Source organism: Monodon monoceros, unplaced genomic scaffold, assembly GCF_005190385.1.
Source record: "Monodon monoceros isolate NGI ecotype Baffin Bay Population unplaced genomic scaffold, NGI_Narwhal_1 Super_Scaffold_12, whole genome shotgun sequence".
NCBI lineage: Eukaryota > Metazoa > Chordata > Mammalia > Artiodactyla > Monodontidae > Monodon > Monodon monoceros.
Genome location: NW_021703768.1, coordinates 98,388,827 through 98,404,431, shown reverse-complemented (window position 1 = coordinate 98,404,431; position 15,605 = coordinate 98,388,827). Strand labels below are relative to the sequence as shown.

The following is a 15,605-nucleotide window of genomic DNA, read 5'->3' as shown; positions in this document are numbered from 1 at the left end:
AGAAGGAAAGAAATCATAAAGATCAGATCAGAAATAAATGAAAAAGAAATGAAGGAAACGATAGCAAAGATCAATAAAACTAAAATCTGGTTCTTTGAGAACATAAACAAAATTGATAACCCGTTAGCCAGACTCATCAAGAAAAAAAGGGAGAAGACTCAAATCAATAGAATTAGAAATGAAAAAGCAGAAGTAACAACTGACACTGCAGAAATACAAAGGATCATAAGAGATTAATACAAGCAACTATATGCCAAGAAAATGTACAACTCAGAAGAAATGGACAAGTTCTTAGAAATGCTCAACGCTCCGGGACTGAAACAGGAAGAAATACAAAATATGAACAGACCAATCACAAGCACTGAAAGTGAAAATGTGATTAAAAATCTTCCAACAAACAAAAGCCCAGGAACACATGGCTTCACAGGCGAATTCTATCAAACATTTAGAGAAGAGCTAACACCTATCCTTCTCAAACTCTTCCAAAATATAGCAGAGGGAGGAACACTGCCAAACTGATTCTACGAGGCCACCATCACCCTGATACCAAAACCAGACAAAGATGTCACAAAGAAACAAAACTACAGGCCAGTATCACTGATGAACATAGATGCAAAAATCCTCAACAAAATACTAGCAAACAGAATCCAACAGCACATTAAAAGGATCATACACCATGATCAAGTGGGGTTTATCCCAGTAATGCAAGGATTCTTCAATATACGCAAATCAATCAATGTGATACACCATATTAACAAATTGAAGGAGAAAAACCATATGATCATCTCAATAGATGCAGAGAAAGCTTCTGACAAAATTCAACACCCATTTATGATAAGAACGCTTCAGAAAGTAGGCATAGAGGGAACTTACCTCAACATAATGAAGGCCATATATGACAAACCCACAGCCAATATCATCCTCAATGGTGAAAAACTGAAACCACTTCCACTAAGATCAGGAAGAAGACAAGGTTGCCCACTCTCACCACTCTTATTCAACATAGTTTTGGAAGTGTTAGCCACAGCAATCACAGAAGAAAAAGAAATAAAAGGAATCCAAATCGGAAATGGAGAAGTAAAGCTGTCACTGTTTGCAGTTGACATGATACTATAGAGAATCCTAAAGATGCTACCAGAAAACTACTAGAGCTAATTCATGAATTTGGTAAAGTAGCAGGACACAAACTTTATGCACAGAAATCTCTTGCATTCCTATACACTAATGATGAAAACTCTGAAAGTTAAATTAAGAAAACACTCCATTTACCATTGCAACAGAAAGAATAAAATATCTAGGAATAAACCTACCTAAGGAGACAAAAGACCTGTATGCAGAAAATTATAAGACACTGATGAAAGAAATTAAAGATGAGAGAAACAGGTGGAGAGATATACCATGTTCTCAGATTGGAAGAATCAACATTGTGAAAATGACTATACTACGCAAAGCAATCTGAAGATTCAGTGCAATCCCTATCAAACTGCCACTAGCATTTTTCACATAACTAGAACAAAAAATTTCACAATTTGTATGGAAACACAAAAGACCCCAAACAGGCAAAGCAATATTGAGAAAGAACAACAGAGTTGAAGGAATCAGGCTCCTGGACTTCAGACTATACTGCAAAGCTACAGTAATCAAGACACTATGGTACTGGCACAAAAGCAGAAATATAGATCAATGGAACAGGATAGAAAGCCCAGAGATAAACCCACACACATATGTTCACCTTATCTTTGATAAAGGAGGCAAGAATATACAGTGGGGAAAAGACAGCCTCTTCAATAAGTGGTGCTGGGAAAACTGGACAGCTACATGTAAAAGAATGAAATTAGAACACTCCCTAAAACCATACACAAAAATCAACTCCAAATGGATTAAAGACCAAAACGTAAGGCCAGACACTATCAAACTCTTAGAGGAAAACATAGGCAGAACACTCTATGACATAAATCACAGCAAGATCCTTTTCGACCCACCTCCTAGAGAAATGAAAATAAAAACAAAAATAAACAAATGGGACCTAATGAAACTTCAAAGCTTTTGCACAGCAAAGGAAACCATAAACATGATGAAAAGACAACCATCTGAATGGGAGAAGATATTTGCAAATGAAGCAGCTGATAAAGGATTAATCTCCAAAATTTACAAGCAGCTCATGCAGCTCAATAACAAAAAAACAAACAACCCAATCCAAAAATGGGCAGAAGACCTAAATAGACATTTCTCCAAAGAACATACAGATTGCCAACAAACACATGAAAGGATGCTCAACATCATTAATCATTAGAGAAATGCAAATCAAAACTACAATGAGATATCATCTCACACCGGTCAGAATGGCCATCATCAAAAAATCTAGAAACAATAAATGTTGGAGAGGGTGTGAAGAAAAGGGAACCCTCTTGCACTCTTGGTGGGAATGTAAACTGACGCAGCCACTATGGAGAACAGTATGGAGGTTCCTTGAAAAACTACAAATAGAACTACCATATGACCCAGCAATCCCACTACTGGGCATATACCCTGAGAAAACTATAATTCAAAAAGATTCTTGTACCACCATGTTCACTGCAGCTCTATTTACAATAGCCAGGACATGGAAGCAAGCTAAGTGTTCATCAACAGATGAATGGATAAAGGTGTGGCACATATATACAATGGAATATTACTCAGCCATAAAAGGAAACGAAATTGAGTTATTTGTAGTGAGGTGGATGGACCTCGAGTCTGTCCTACAGAGTGAAGTCAGAAAGAGAAAAACAAATACCGTATGCTAACACATATATATGGAATCTAAAACAAACAAACAGAAAATCGTCATGAAGAACCTAGGGGCAAGATGGGAATAAAGACACAGACCTACTAGAGAATGAACTTGAGGATACGGGGGGGGGGGGAGTAAGGGTAAGCTGGCACAAAGTGAGAGAGTGGCATGGACATCTATACACTACCAAATGTAAAATAGATAGCTAGTGGGAAGCAGCCGCATAGCACAGGGAGATCAGCTCAGTGCTCTGTGGCCGCCTGAGGGGTGTGATGGGGAGGGTGGGATGGAGGGAGACACAGGAGGGGGGAGATGTCGGGATATGTGTGTGTGTATAGCTGATTCACTTTGTTGTAAGGCAGAAACTAACACACCATTGTAGAGCAATTATACTTCAATAAAGATGTTAAAAAAAATCACAATGAATATGGTCTTAAAGGTCATCTTAATATAAGGTTTCAAGTCATGCTTATAAAATGTGATTGGGCTGGATAAATGAGGGAAAAAAATCCAAATATGAATGCTAAAAGAGTTTTTATGAGATTAAACAGATAAAAAAAGTAAACAGGACAATTGCGGTTGACACGTATACACTGATGTGTATAAAACTGATGACTAATAAGAACCTGCTGTAAAAAAAAATAAAATAAAATTCAGAAAAAAAAAAAGTAAAGAATTACCATACGATCCAGCAATTCCACTTCAAGGTAAATACACAAAGAACTGAAAGCAGAGACTGGAACAGATATTTGTATACCAATGTTCACAGCAGTACTACCCACAATAGTCAAAAGATTGATACAACCCAAATGTCCATTAATAGCTGAATGGATAAACGAAATGCTATATATACATAATGGAATATTATTTAACCTTGAAAAGAAAGGAAATTCTGAAACATGCTACAAAATGGATGAACCTTGAAGGTGTTACACTAAATGAAATAAGCCAGTCACAAAAGTACAAATATTGTACGATTCCCCTTATATAGGTATCTAGGGAAGTAAAATTCATAGACAGAACGTAAAATGGTAATTGGCAGGGGCTGGGGGGAGGAGTGGCAGAAATGGAGAACTACTGTTTAATGGGTAAAGAGTTTCAGTTTAGGGAGATGAAGAAGTTCTGGGGACGGATGGTAGTGATGGTTGCAAAGCCATGTGAATGTACTTAATGTCACTGAACTGTATACTCAAAATGATTAAACTGATAAATTTTATACATATATTTTACCAAAATTTTTAAAAAAGGAAATCTTATGTGGAAACTGATCTGAATAGTGTCTGGGTTCCACAAAGCTTCCCTTAGGAGTGAAGAAGGGAATAGTACTAACAGACTAACTCCAGGATTCTACTACTATTTCAATTAAAGCAACAGCATGTTTAAAACTATCAACTCTCATTTAGTAAATAAGACTTCAAGGGTGGAATGAGCTCAGTGTCACAGAACAGGTCTATAGAAAAGCTGTACTCCAGGTCTCATTAGTTGTTTTCAGTTACTAAGACTTTCTACAATATAAAGCTGTATGCCTGGAGTACTTCAGCACTACTCTAATGATATAATAAAACAAACATGAAGATGAGATCTAAAGACTATCAAAGGCATACTAGAAAGAAATGGGAAGCAGTCAGATGAATATAAAATGACACCAATACCCAAAATATTAGGGAATATAAATATTAAGAAATAATTTTGTTTTCAAGATTATAGCAGAGAAATGAGAGGTAATAACACCACAGATTCTACTGTGTATTAAAAGGATAAGGGAATATTATGCATAACTTCACATCAATAAATATGACAACGGAAATGAAGCAGACAAATTTCTTGAAAGGTATGGACTACCAAAAGCTCACTCAAGAAGAAACTGAAAACCTGAACTGCTCTGTATCTGTTAAAGAAAGAAACTGAAGTTGTAGATTTAAAAACTCCAGGCCCAGATAATTTCTCTGGTGAATTCTACCAAACACTTAAAGAAGAAATAATACTGATTCTACACAAATTCTTCCAAACAATTAAAAAGGAGAGAACATTTTCCAACTCACTCTGTGAGGCCAGCATTTGTTAAAACACACACACACACACACACACACGAAAAAAAACAAAGATAAAACAAAAAACCCAAAAACATTAAAAGAAACTAAAAACCAGTATCTTTCATAAACATAGGTACAAAAATTCTTAACAAAAATTTTAACAGATCAAATCTAATAATATATAAAAAATATACCACATCATGACCATATGGTTCTTACCCTGGGAATGCAAACTTGATTTAACATCAAACAAAGCCATCAATCTACTTAGCCATATTAACAGACTCAAAGCAGAAAAACCATATGATCATCTCAACAGGAGAAAAAAAAAAAAGCATTTGACAAATTCCAACATCCATGCCTGATTAAAAACTCCCAACAACCTGAAGAAAGAAAGAAACTTCTTCAGTCTTATGAAGGGCCTCTAAAAAAACCTTACAGATAACATCATACTTGATGACAAAAGACTGCATGCTCCCCCGCCAAGATCAGGAAAAAGATAAAAATGTCTGTTTTCACCATTTCTATTCAATACTAGACTGGAAGTTCTAGTTAGTGCAGTAAGATAGTAGGGTATTAGCATAAAGATAAACAAATAGATCAATGGTCCAAAATAGAGTCCAGAAATAAACTTCCAGATATATGTCAATTGACTTTTTAAGAGAGAAAAGCAATGCAGTGGAGGAAAGGATAATCAAAGTGGTGGGACAACTGATACACAGATTTAAAAAAAAAAGTAACTACAATACATACTTCACACCATGTTAAAAAATTAACTGAAACTGGGTCATAGGTCTAGCTATGACTATAAAACATGAACAAAGCAGGAGAAAATCTTTGTGACGTTAGGTTAGGCAAAATTCTTATAGAAAGAAAATCCATACACAGAACAAATTTTGATGAGCTCCAATGTATCAATTAAGAACTTCTGGGGCTTCCCTGGTGGCGCAGTGGTTGAGAGTCCGCCTGCCGATGCACGGGACACGGATTCGTGTCCTAGTCTGGGAGGATTCCCACATGCCGCGGAGCAGCTGGGCCCGTGAGCCATGGCCGCTGAGCCTGCGTGTCCGGAGCCTGAGCTCCGCAACGGGAGAGGCCACAACAGCGAGAGGCCCGCGTACCGCAAAAAAAAAAAAAAAAGAAAAAGAACTTCTGCAGTTTAAAAGAACTTGTAAAGAGAATGAAAAGACAAGAAATCATCTAAGAGGAAATATTTTAAAATCACATATCTGATTTGTATTTAAAATACATAAGGAACTGTTGAAACTCAACTAAGAAAACATACAACCCTATAAAAACAGACACAACATCTGAAAAGACACTTCAACCAAAAAGTTACACAAATGGCAAATAAGCACATGATTAAGATGCTTAATGCAAATTAAATCCATAACAAACTACCAGTACACATCTACTAGAATGGCTAAAATAAAAAGGCTGACCATACTAAGTGTTGGTGAGAATGTTAAGCAACTGATTTCATATACTGTCGCTGAGAACGTAAAATGGTACAATAGAAAATACTTAAGCAGTTCCTTAAAAAGTTAACCATACACCTACCCTATGATTCAGTCGTTCCATTCCCAGGCATCTACACAAGAGAAATGAAAGCATATTCCCATACAAAGAAACTTGTGCATGAATATGATAAGTAGTCTTATTTGAAATAGCCCCAAAATGGTAACAGCTCTAGTGTTCATCAACAGGTAAATGGACAAACAAACTGTGGTATAGCCATAAAATGAATATAATTCAGTGATAAAAATGAATGAACTACTGAAACATACAATATGGAAGAATCTCAAAATAATTATGCTAAGAGAAAGGACAGAGAAAAAAAGACATTGTATGATTCTATTTACATAAAATTCAAGAAAATGCAAACTAATCAGTAATGTCAGGAAGCAAATTGGTAGTTGTCTGAGAGAAAGAGGGCAAAGTTAGGAAGGGAGAAGCAAGGAAGGAATTAAAGTTTTGAGGTTGATGGATATATTATCTTGATTGTGATGATGGCTTCACCAATGTATACATATGTCAAAGTTGACCAAACTCTACACTTTAATAAATATGTGCAGTTACTTTAAGTCAGGTATACCTAACAAACCTGTTTAAAATAAAACTGTAGCAGATGGCTTGGAAAATTCTGGCCAAAAACTGTTATGATGTTAACCAAACAGAATGACTGCCTTTTGATGTAGTGTGATGACTACAGAAATACAACATTCTGATTATTAACATTTTATAAAATCTGTCAAAAGAAAAGTCTTAGGATAAGAATTCATGCTAATGTATACACTATAATAATTAATGAGTACCCAGGCAAAGAATATTGTTAACTGATTAAAAGTCTGAATTACATTTCCTCAAAACTTCTGAAGGCCATTAGAAATTTCCAAACTTAAGTATGGACGGCATATATTTACTTTGCCAAAGTTTTAGTTACAATATACACTTTATATCAAATCAGTCTTTTAAAATTAATTGCATAGAATCCTTTGGGAAAGAAAAAGAAGTGGAAATTAGTAGCCTTAAAAAAAATATTTTGAGAAATCATTCCCCTAAAAATTACTCTGTTGAGATTGTCTTAAAATAAGAATATGAAACATATAAATACCAACCTACTAAAAGTTGTATTTGAATGTTTGATCACAGAACATCTGGGAGTTATTTTATGATTGTACAAATTCTCATCCTTTCTGCTCTTATTCTCAAGTACTGAGTACTTACTACGCATGAGGCAATGTGCTATATGCTACTGATACCAGTAAAACAAAGGCTACATAATAGTATTTGATATATTTCAAGTAATTTACATCATAGGAGAGAATTTTATCTTCAAAAGTGATACTTGCAGAAACAGAACAATACTACTATACTTCTATAATACCTACTGTAATTACATTTTATTAAGAACCTTAGTTTTATTTACTCAGAAAAATCTGCAGCCAAAACAGGATACATTCAACTCCCTTTAAAACTGCATTGTCTTAATAACAAAACAGAAACGATTTTTATGATTGCAATATTTAACTTGTTAAAAAAAGAATAATTTGAGGGAATAGTAATTTAATTCCATTAGAAACAAAGTCCAGTCCAAAACTAAAATGCAAACACTTTGTTTTTCTTGTTAAAGAATGCAATTTCTAATTTCAGTTGAATGATATTTTGTACCTTATTGATGTTTGGCTCCTCCATCATAGAATTTTTGATGGTTTCACAGCTGTCCTCTAATGACTTCATCAAGAAAGAATAACCACATGACAAAGATTAAGGATGAGATGTAACATGCAAAATACTGGGGATATTTTTTTTAATTTTATTTTTAACTAAATTTACTAAAAAACAACACTGGACTGAGTTATTATTTTTTTAATTTCATATATTTTAAAAGAAGCATGTGTGGGGATGCATGATTGGGGTTTGGGGAAAACTTAATCTGTCGGAACTCCTTAACTATCACTATAAATTTTATTCTATTTCTTAAGAAATTTTTACCCACTTAACTCATTTGAAACGTTGACATTAAAGCAAGACTGAGCCCAAAGTACTTTATACTACAAATTTCAGAGCTACTAGTGCCAGAGTACTATCAACTGAAAATTAAAGTCAAATTGTTCTCTTACACACTATTAAGTCTTGTCTCCATTATGATACCTCATTCCTCAAGGAAGACCTCCTGATTAGAAAATTTTTGATTCCTAGGTTTCTAATTCTCTCCTTCTCTTGATTTAGCCAGAAACAGTCAATAAAATGCTTGGAGACACATATCATTTTTAAAAGGGGATATTAGCACTTGTTAAAGAAAGAGATGGTTCAAGATCTTTAGTTCTCAGAAAATGGAAAAAAAAAACAAACAGAAAAAGGAATTGGGGATAAAAATGACAGGTGCCAAGCATTTTTTTTGTTGTTGGTTATGATTCAGATATAGTCTATTTGCAGCTATCTATACTTTACTTCCAAATAAGCACAAACAGGAAAGAACTTCTATTTTAAAAATGCATGTACCAGCAAACTACATTATATACGAAAAGAAAAGAACTGAGGATACACCAGGATTTTAATGTCAGATGAAGAAAATTTCATTTCCAAACATGTAAAGGAATAAATGAAACAGCACTCTCAAAATACTCTCCAACATCTCCCACTGAAAATTCAAGGCCTGTCACACATCTATTAATATTTCCTAACCATCTGAAAAGTCAGTGACTTGGGCTCAACTATTTAAGTATAATCATCATTTTATAAAGCAGAGAGATGGAAGGTAATTTTGTTAATACCACAAAAAGGCTAGTCAACTTTCCAGTAAAGATTAAATAACTTTGTACCAACTCTATAAAGTTAATATTTTATTTAATTCCATCTATGTTTTACTACATAAAATTTTTCTTTTCATATTTCCTTTATCAAAATGTCACTATCATCATCAAGAATAAAACAACAAAGTAGTAACAATCAATTTCTAATAACTACCATTAATCACGCCAGGTTTTAAATAAGTTAAATTCTGCTAATCAAAGTAGTGTAAGGTATATCATATTCATTTTGGAGATTAAAAAAAACTAAAATCGGAGAAAATATTTAGCTTAATGATAGCTATAAAACATTCAGTGCAACATTCATATTCATGCTTCTGATTAAAATAATTAGAATACAAAAATAACTAAAATTTTCTTAAGATATCATGAAACTCCTAAGAAAACTAAGAATAAAACAGCAGAGGAATTTAACAGGAATAGTTGTACTCATTTATCCATTATCCCTCCATATGCATTCTGGCTTGGTTATGCTCCTCTATTTCCTTAATGACTCTATTTCCTGATTCAACTAGACAATCCAGTGGTAAACTAGTTTTCTGTTTTGTTTGTTTTGAGAATGATTTCATTTCCCAAATGCACTAAATATATCAGCAGTGGAGAAATGTTTTTATCTTCACAACTATATTAATCAAATATGGCAACGGTTTTTAAAAAATGATTTTGTACTTGAAATTACTATGCCATATTTGCATGTTCATATTACACAGTACATCAAAGAAATCAAAGAAGTAATAACAAGCAGAGTAAACATGCTATTTACACAGAATGCAGCAGTGCTTCATATACCATTATCAGGATGCTTTAACTTGTAATAAATTATTTTAGGCAAGGGTATATTTAAAATAAGAAACATTACCTCAGCAGTAAACATATTATAGTTACTCTGACACTCTTATCTAGCACATTCATTTTTTTTAGCACGTTCATTTTTAATTTTATTTATCAAAAAAATTTCTTAAACTGTTTTAAAGGGAATTCATATACTAAATATTTAAGATATATCTGACATAAGGTTAAAAAGAAATACATTAATTTGTATTATATCTAACTGTATCTATTGTTTGCCTAGATTTCAATGTGATATACTAAGGTACACATGTCAGAAGTCTTCTCAGTTATTAGCAAGAACACTATATATTTTGTTTCCTGACTTGGCTATTCAAATATATTTACACAATCAGGCAAATAGTAAATAACAACACATGCAGTTGCCTCTTACAAATTAGTTCTTAAACTGAGAGACAATGAGATATATGTAATTTTCCTTTTTCAATAAGGTTAGATGCCATCTTGCTTTTTGCTAACTTGTCTATTAAGAAGCCGTTCTATTTCCTTATTTTTCCAACTGAAATATCTTCCTTTTCTCCTCCCACTTCAACAACTGCAAAGCTTGCTTTTAGATTAGTTCAGTGCTTCTCAAAGTGTGATCCACAAACCAGCCTCCAGTCTTGAACTCTTTGTTACTGATCCATGAGAAGATAAGGAATTAACTGCATCACTAAGTCCACTGTTTAATTTATCCAAAACTTTTTAATAGCAAAACTATTTCAAAGAAAGAGGCAATATGTTAATTTATATTCCAGTACAGGTTCCCCATATCATCAAACTGGACTTACTAGTAGCACTGAACTAAATGAGAAAAATAATCTTTATGATAATAACATCAAGGTATAATCAACCAATTACAGTATAATTATAAATTAATTTCAGTCTGCAAAATTTTACTAAGAAGTATAATCAATACAAAAAAAGGAAAATGTACATATTTGAAATGTTTGCAGTATACAAACCTAGTTTCAATGAAACTTATAAGATAAACTTTATCACATGAAAATGATGGGAAATTTCCACTTTGCCTCTTAAAATGGTAATCATGACAACTCAAAACCAGGAAACAAGACAAAAAATCTTAAGTCAAACAGTATCTTTTTGGGAAATAAAAGTCCCAAATACATCTGAATTAGTTACTTTAAATTAAATTGGTTAGGAAAATACTGACCCTCTCTTTTTCTATGTATTAACTACATAATACATGTTTATGACATAAACAATGAGTTTTTTAAAAGTCTGTAAAATGCAACTTATTCTTTATAGTTAAAAATACAAAAGACTTTAATAATAAAATAGCAAACAAGTTTTAATTTATACAGACCTCATTTAGACACCTTTTCTTTGTGAATATATTTCTGATAAAGGTTTCTTGAATTTCTTCCTGCTTCACCAAGTACTGCCAAAGTCTCTTCACAGACAGTGACAGATGGTGTTTAGATCTACAGAGAGACAATATGTTTCATCATACACTTCAGAGATTTCTGGTTAATCTGACTATATTTCCTTGGTGCTATATGAATGTTTATAATAATAAATTAACTAGAATCAGACCACATCGTCTAGGGTAGCAATCAGCAAACTTTTTCTTAAGAGATAGTAAATATTTCAGGCTTTGTGGGCTATATGGTCTCTCCCCCAACTACTTAACTTCACCGCTGAAGTGGGAAAGCAACCATAGGTAATACTAAAATGAAAGGGTGTGGCTGTAATCCACAAAACTTTATTTACAATGCAGAAGGAGAGTGGATTTGGCCCCACAGGCTGCAGTTTGATGACCTTTAACCTAAGAACTTAAGATCTAACAAAAGAGGTATGCTTCCTACAAAAGATCTAGAAGCAAAACTACTCAAAGTGTTGTTTGTGAACACATACTGGACCATGAACTCTGTTACTGATGTGCAGTGAGGTAAGAGCCCATGAAAGAATGTAAATCAACTATGTCACTAAGCCACTAAGTACACTGTTTAGTTCAGTTAACATTTTTTGTAGTAAGACTTTCTTAACGAAGCAAGCAATGAATTGATTTACCTCTTGGTGCAAATGCTTTATCTCCTCACGTACAGTAAAACAGTTTGCTAACTAGCTATTCCAAATAGCTCCGCTCCAACGTAGGTGTCAGAAAACACTGGCCCATGGCTCAAATCCAGCCTACCTTTCATATTCAAAAATAAAGTTTATTGACATTACTATATTTAGAATAGATAAGCAACAAGGACCTACTGTATAGCACAGGGAACTTGTCTCAATACAATGTAATAGCCTAAATGGGAAAAGAATTCAAAAAAGAATGGATACTTACATGGGTATAACTGAATCACTTTCCTGTACACCTGTAACTAACACATCACTGTTAATCAACTACACTCCAATATAAAATAAATATTTTAAAAAAAGTTTATTGGATCATAGCCATGCCCATTCATTTACTGTCTATGGTTGCTTTTACTCTACAATAGCAGAGTTGAATAGCTGCAAAAAGGATTGTAGGGCCAGTAAAGGCTAAAGTATTTACTATATGAACCTTTGCAAGAAATGTTTGCTAACATCCGGACTACAATATGCATCACACAAAGACACAGATATGAGCCTAGAACAGCAAATTAAATATTGAAGTACTAAAATATTTTTTCTTTAAATACCACCTGATGACATTCTGATTTAATAAAACTCATATTAGAACAGTATTCATATGAAACCCTACTTGAAAGGAGTGTTTGTAGGTTCCAGCAAAGCTTTGTGGCGGAGAATTGCAGGACCTGCAGACACACTCTCTTCAGAGGTATGACTTGCAATATAGTTTTGAGGTGGCCCCCCATGGATTTCAAGTCGTCGGAGAAGAACTTGTTCCCAACATTGAAGAGTTTTTAGAACGGCATGACAAAGTGGTGAACTAACTGGAAGCTCTATAAAGAGAAAATAAAATTGACCCACATTTATCTTCTGCAGTAAAATGCTACATTCAATGTAGAGAATAAGATATAAACACACATTTTGGCAGAGGCGATGTGAAAGAGAGGTGGGCACAGAAATCCAGAGGATTGAAAAGAATGTCATAAATCTGTATAGCACTTCAACATAATTAGTGGCCTAGGACAACAGAATAAAAGGGCAATCTAGGTCAAAATTACATCATACCTTTACTACTAGAACTTGGAATAACATTTGTGACTCGTGATTTAAGTAACTGCCATAGTGGTTAAGAATCCGCCTACCAATGCAGGGGACATGGGTTTGAGCCTCGGTCCAGGAAGATCCCACATGCTGTGGAGCAACTAAGCCCGTATGCCACAACTACTGAGCCTGCGCTCTAGAGCCTGTGAGCCCCAACTGCTGAGGCCCGTGCGCCTGGAGCCCATGCTCTGCAACAGGAGAAGCCACCGCAGTGAGAGGCCCGCTCACTGCAACTAAGAGTAGCCCCCGCTTACCGCAACTAGAGAAAGGCGGGCACAGCAGCAAGGACCCAACACAGCCAAAAATAAATTAAATAAATAAATAAATAACTGCTACAGCAATCACTGCTTTTGACTTTAACTTCGCACAAAAAATGTACCTGAATATTATAAAAATATGTTTGGGAGGAAAATTAATTGCTTTAAGCCTTTGTATCAGCCCAATTTATGTACAGCACATAGCTAGACTTCTTTTGAAAAGTAAAATAATATACAAGGTAAAAAAAGTGAAATAATACTTATTACAAAAGTCAGCACTTTCCAGTTCTACACTTCCATAACTGCTGAATCCTGATCCCCCTTTCAACTTTTAGCTATTTCTGCTGTTTACCTTCAAAAATCTAAATAATATGCTTATGATTTTTTTCTATTTTAGAAATGATCTACTGATTTACTACTATGAAATATGAGAATAAACTTCCCCTCTCTCTATCATTCCAATACAGTCCATAATAATTTTTGGTTAGATTGATAATTTAGTGTCTACTTTGTTTTATATATATGTTAATAGAGATCACAGCTGAACTACTTGGTATACTATCATGCCCCTTTCTTTCCTGTACAACCTTTTTCTCCCTCAAGAGTTAATAATTACTAAATTTTTGCTTTTGTTTAGTTTCCTACATGTCTACAACTATTAAATCTTCAACACCTTGGCTAGAGCTATAAACACAGTCTCAATACAGTCAATCACATCAGCTTCAGATTCCCTGCTTTCTTGGACCCTGTCCTCCTAAAAGCACCTAACAATATGATAGACCCATAGGAACTTACTAAGCGTTTTCTCCACTACTTGAAAAAAATACAAAATAAGTCCATCAAAAGCAATGGCAATATAAGTTTATGTTAAGCTATTTATTACCTGCAAGATCATGACCTGCAAAGGGATAGAAAGTCTTCAAATTGCTGAGCACCAGCTGCACCATTGCCAAACGCATCAATGACCAACTAAAAATAAAGCAACAGTAGATCTGTTAAAAATTTACTTAGGGATTGAGAAGACTACACACTCTTTATCCAACAATTCACTACCAGGAATCTACCCTGAAGATATACCTCCACAAAAACAAAACAATACATGCATGTAGTTACTCATGTCAGCATTATCTACAACAGCAAAAGAGTAGAAATTACCCATCAGGGTAATTGTAATGGTTGAATAACTAGCTCTGAATCATCGAATGTTTTAGGGTAGCCAAAAGGATGTTTAAATGTTAATATGGAGTGAACCCCAGCATGTATTAATAAATAAAAAGCAAGTTATAAACATTATCTATAGTATGCTACCTGCTACCTTCTGTGTAAGAAAGCAGCGGAAATAAATTTTACACACACACAGAGACACACACACACCCGTATTTTTGAAAACAGAAGGATAAACCAGAAACTAATAAAAATAAGTATCTGTAGAGGGTATAGAGGAGGACTCAAACGGAAGGGATACGAGACTTCAGATTTTATATTTTTATACAGATTTCCTTTTTTTAATTAAAAAAAGATACTTTGGCATTTTTTTTTCAAGCAAAAAATTTATTTCTTAGAGTACTGATTTTTTACTACTCTAAATTGTGGTAAAATACATATGACATCTTAACTACCTTTAAGTGTACAGTTCAGTGACATTAAGTACATTCATATTGTGCAGCCACTACCACCATCCATTTCCAGAATTCTTTTCATCTTGAAAAACTGAAACTCTATAACCATTTAACAATAACTCCCCATTTTCCCTGTCTCCTAGGCCCTGGCAACCAGCATTCTACTTTCTGTCTCTATGAATTTGACTATTCTAGGTATCTTACATAAGTGGAATTATACAAGCATTTGTCTTTTTGTGCCTGGTTTATCTTACCTAGCAAAATGTCCTCAAAATTCATCCATATTGTAGCGTGTGTCAGAATTTCCATCCTTTTAAAGGCTGAATATTATTCTACTCTATGTATCTACCACATTCTTTATTGCATTCAATTTGCTGACAGACACCTGAGTTGCAATTATCCCTTGGCTATTATGAATAGTGCTATTATGAGCATGAGTGTACTACTACCAGTTCAACACCTGCTTTCAATTTCTTGTGGTATATATCCAGAAGGGAAACTGCTGGGTCATATGGTAATTCTACTTTTAATTTTTGAGGAACTGTCATACTGTTTTCCACAGTGGTTGCACCAGTTCACATTCCTACCAACAGTGCACAAGGGTTTCA

At 34.1% G+C, this 15,605-nt stretch overlaps 1 protein-coding gene across 4 annotated transcripts in view; it reads right to left on the bottom strand.

Annotated features, from left to right (window-relative positions):
- DMXL1 (Dmx like 1) overlaps window positions 1–15,605 on the bottom strand; it is a 130,782-nt gene that overhangs the window by 37,329 nt on the left and 77,848 nt on the right. For 2 of the 4 annotated variants that reach the window (XM_029216002.1, XM_029216004.1), the window contains 4 exons: window positions 14,262–14,347; window positions 12,652–12,853; window positions 11,272–11,389; window positions 7,975–8,037 (listed from right to left, as the gene is read on the bottom strand). In XM_029216002.1, coding sequence (XP_029071835.1) covers window positions 7,975–8,037; window positions 11,272–11,389; window positions 12,652–12,853; window positions 14,262–14,347 — 469 coding nt within the window. The remainder of the gene's footprint in view (window positions 1–7,974; window positions 8,038–11,271; window positions 11,390–12,651; window positions 12,854–14,261; window positions 14,348–15,605) is intronic. The other 2 variants (XR_003792589.1, XM_029216003.1) reach the window with 1 other exon arrangement.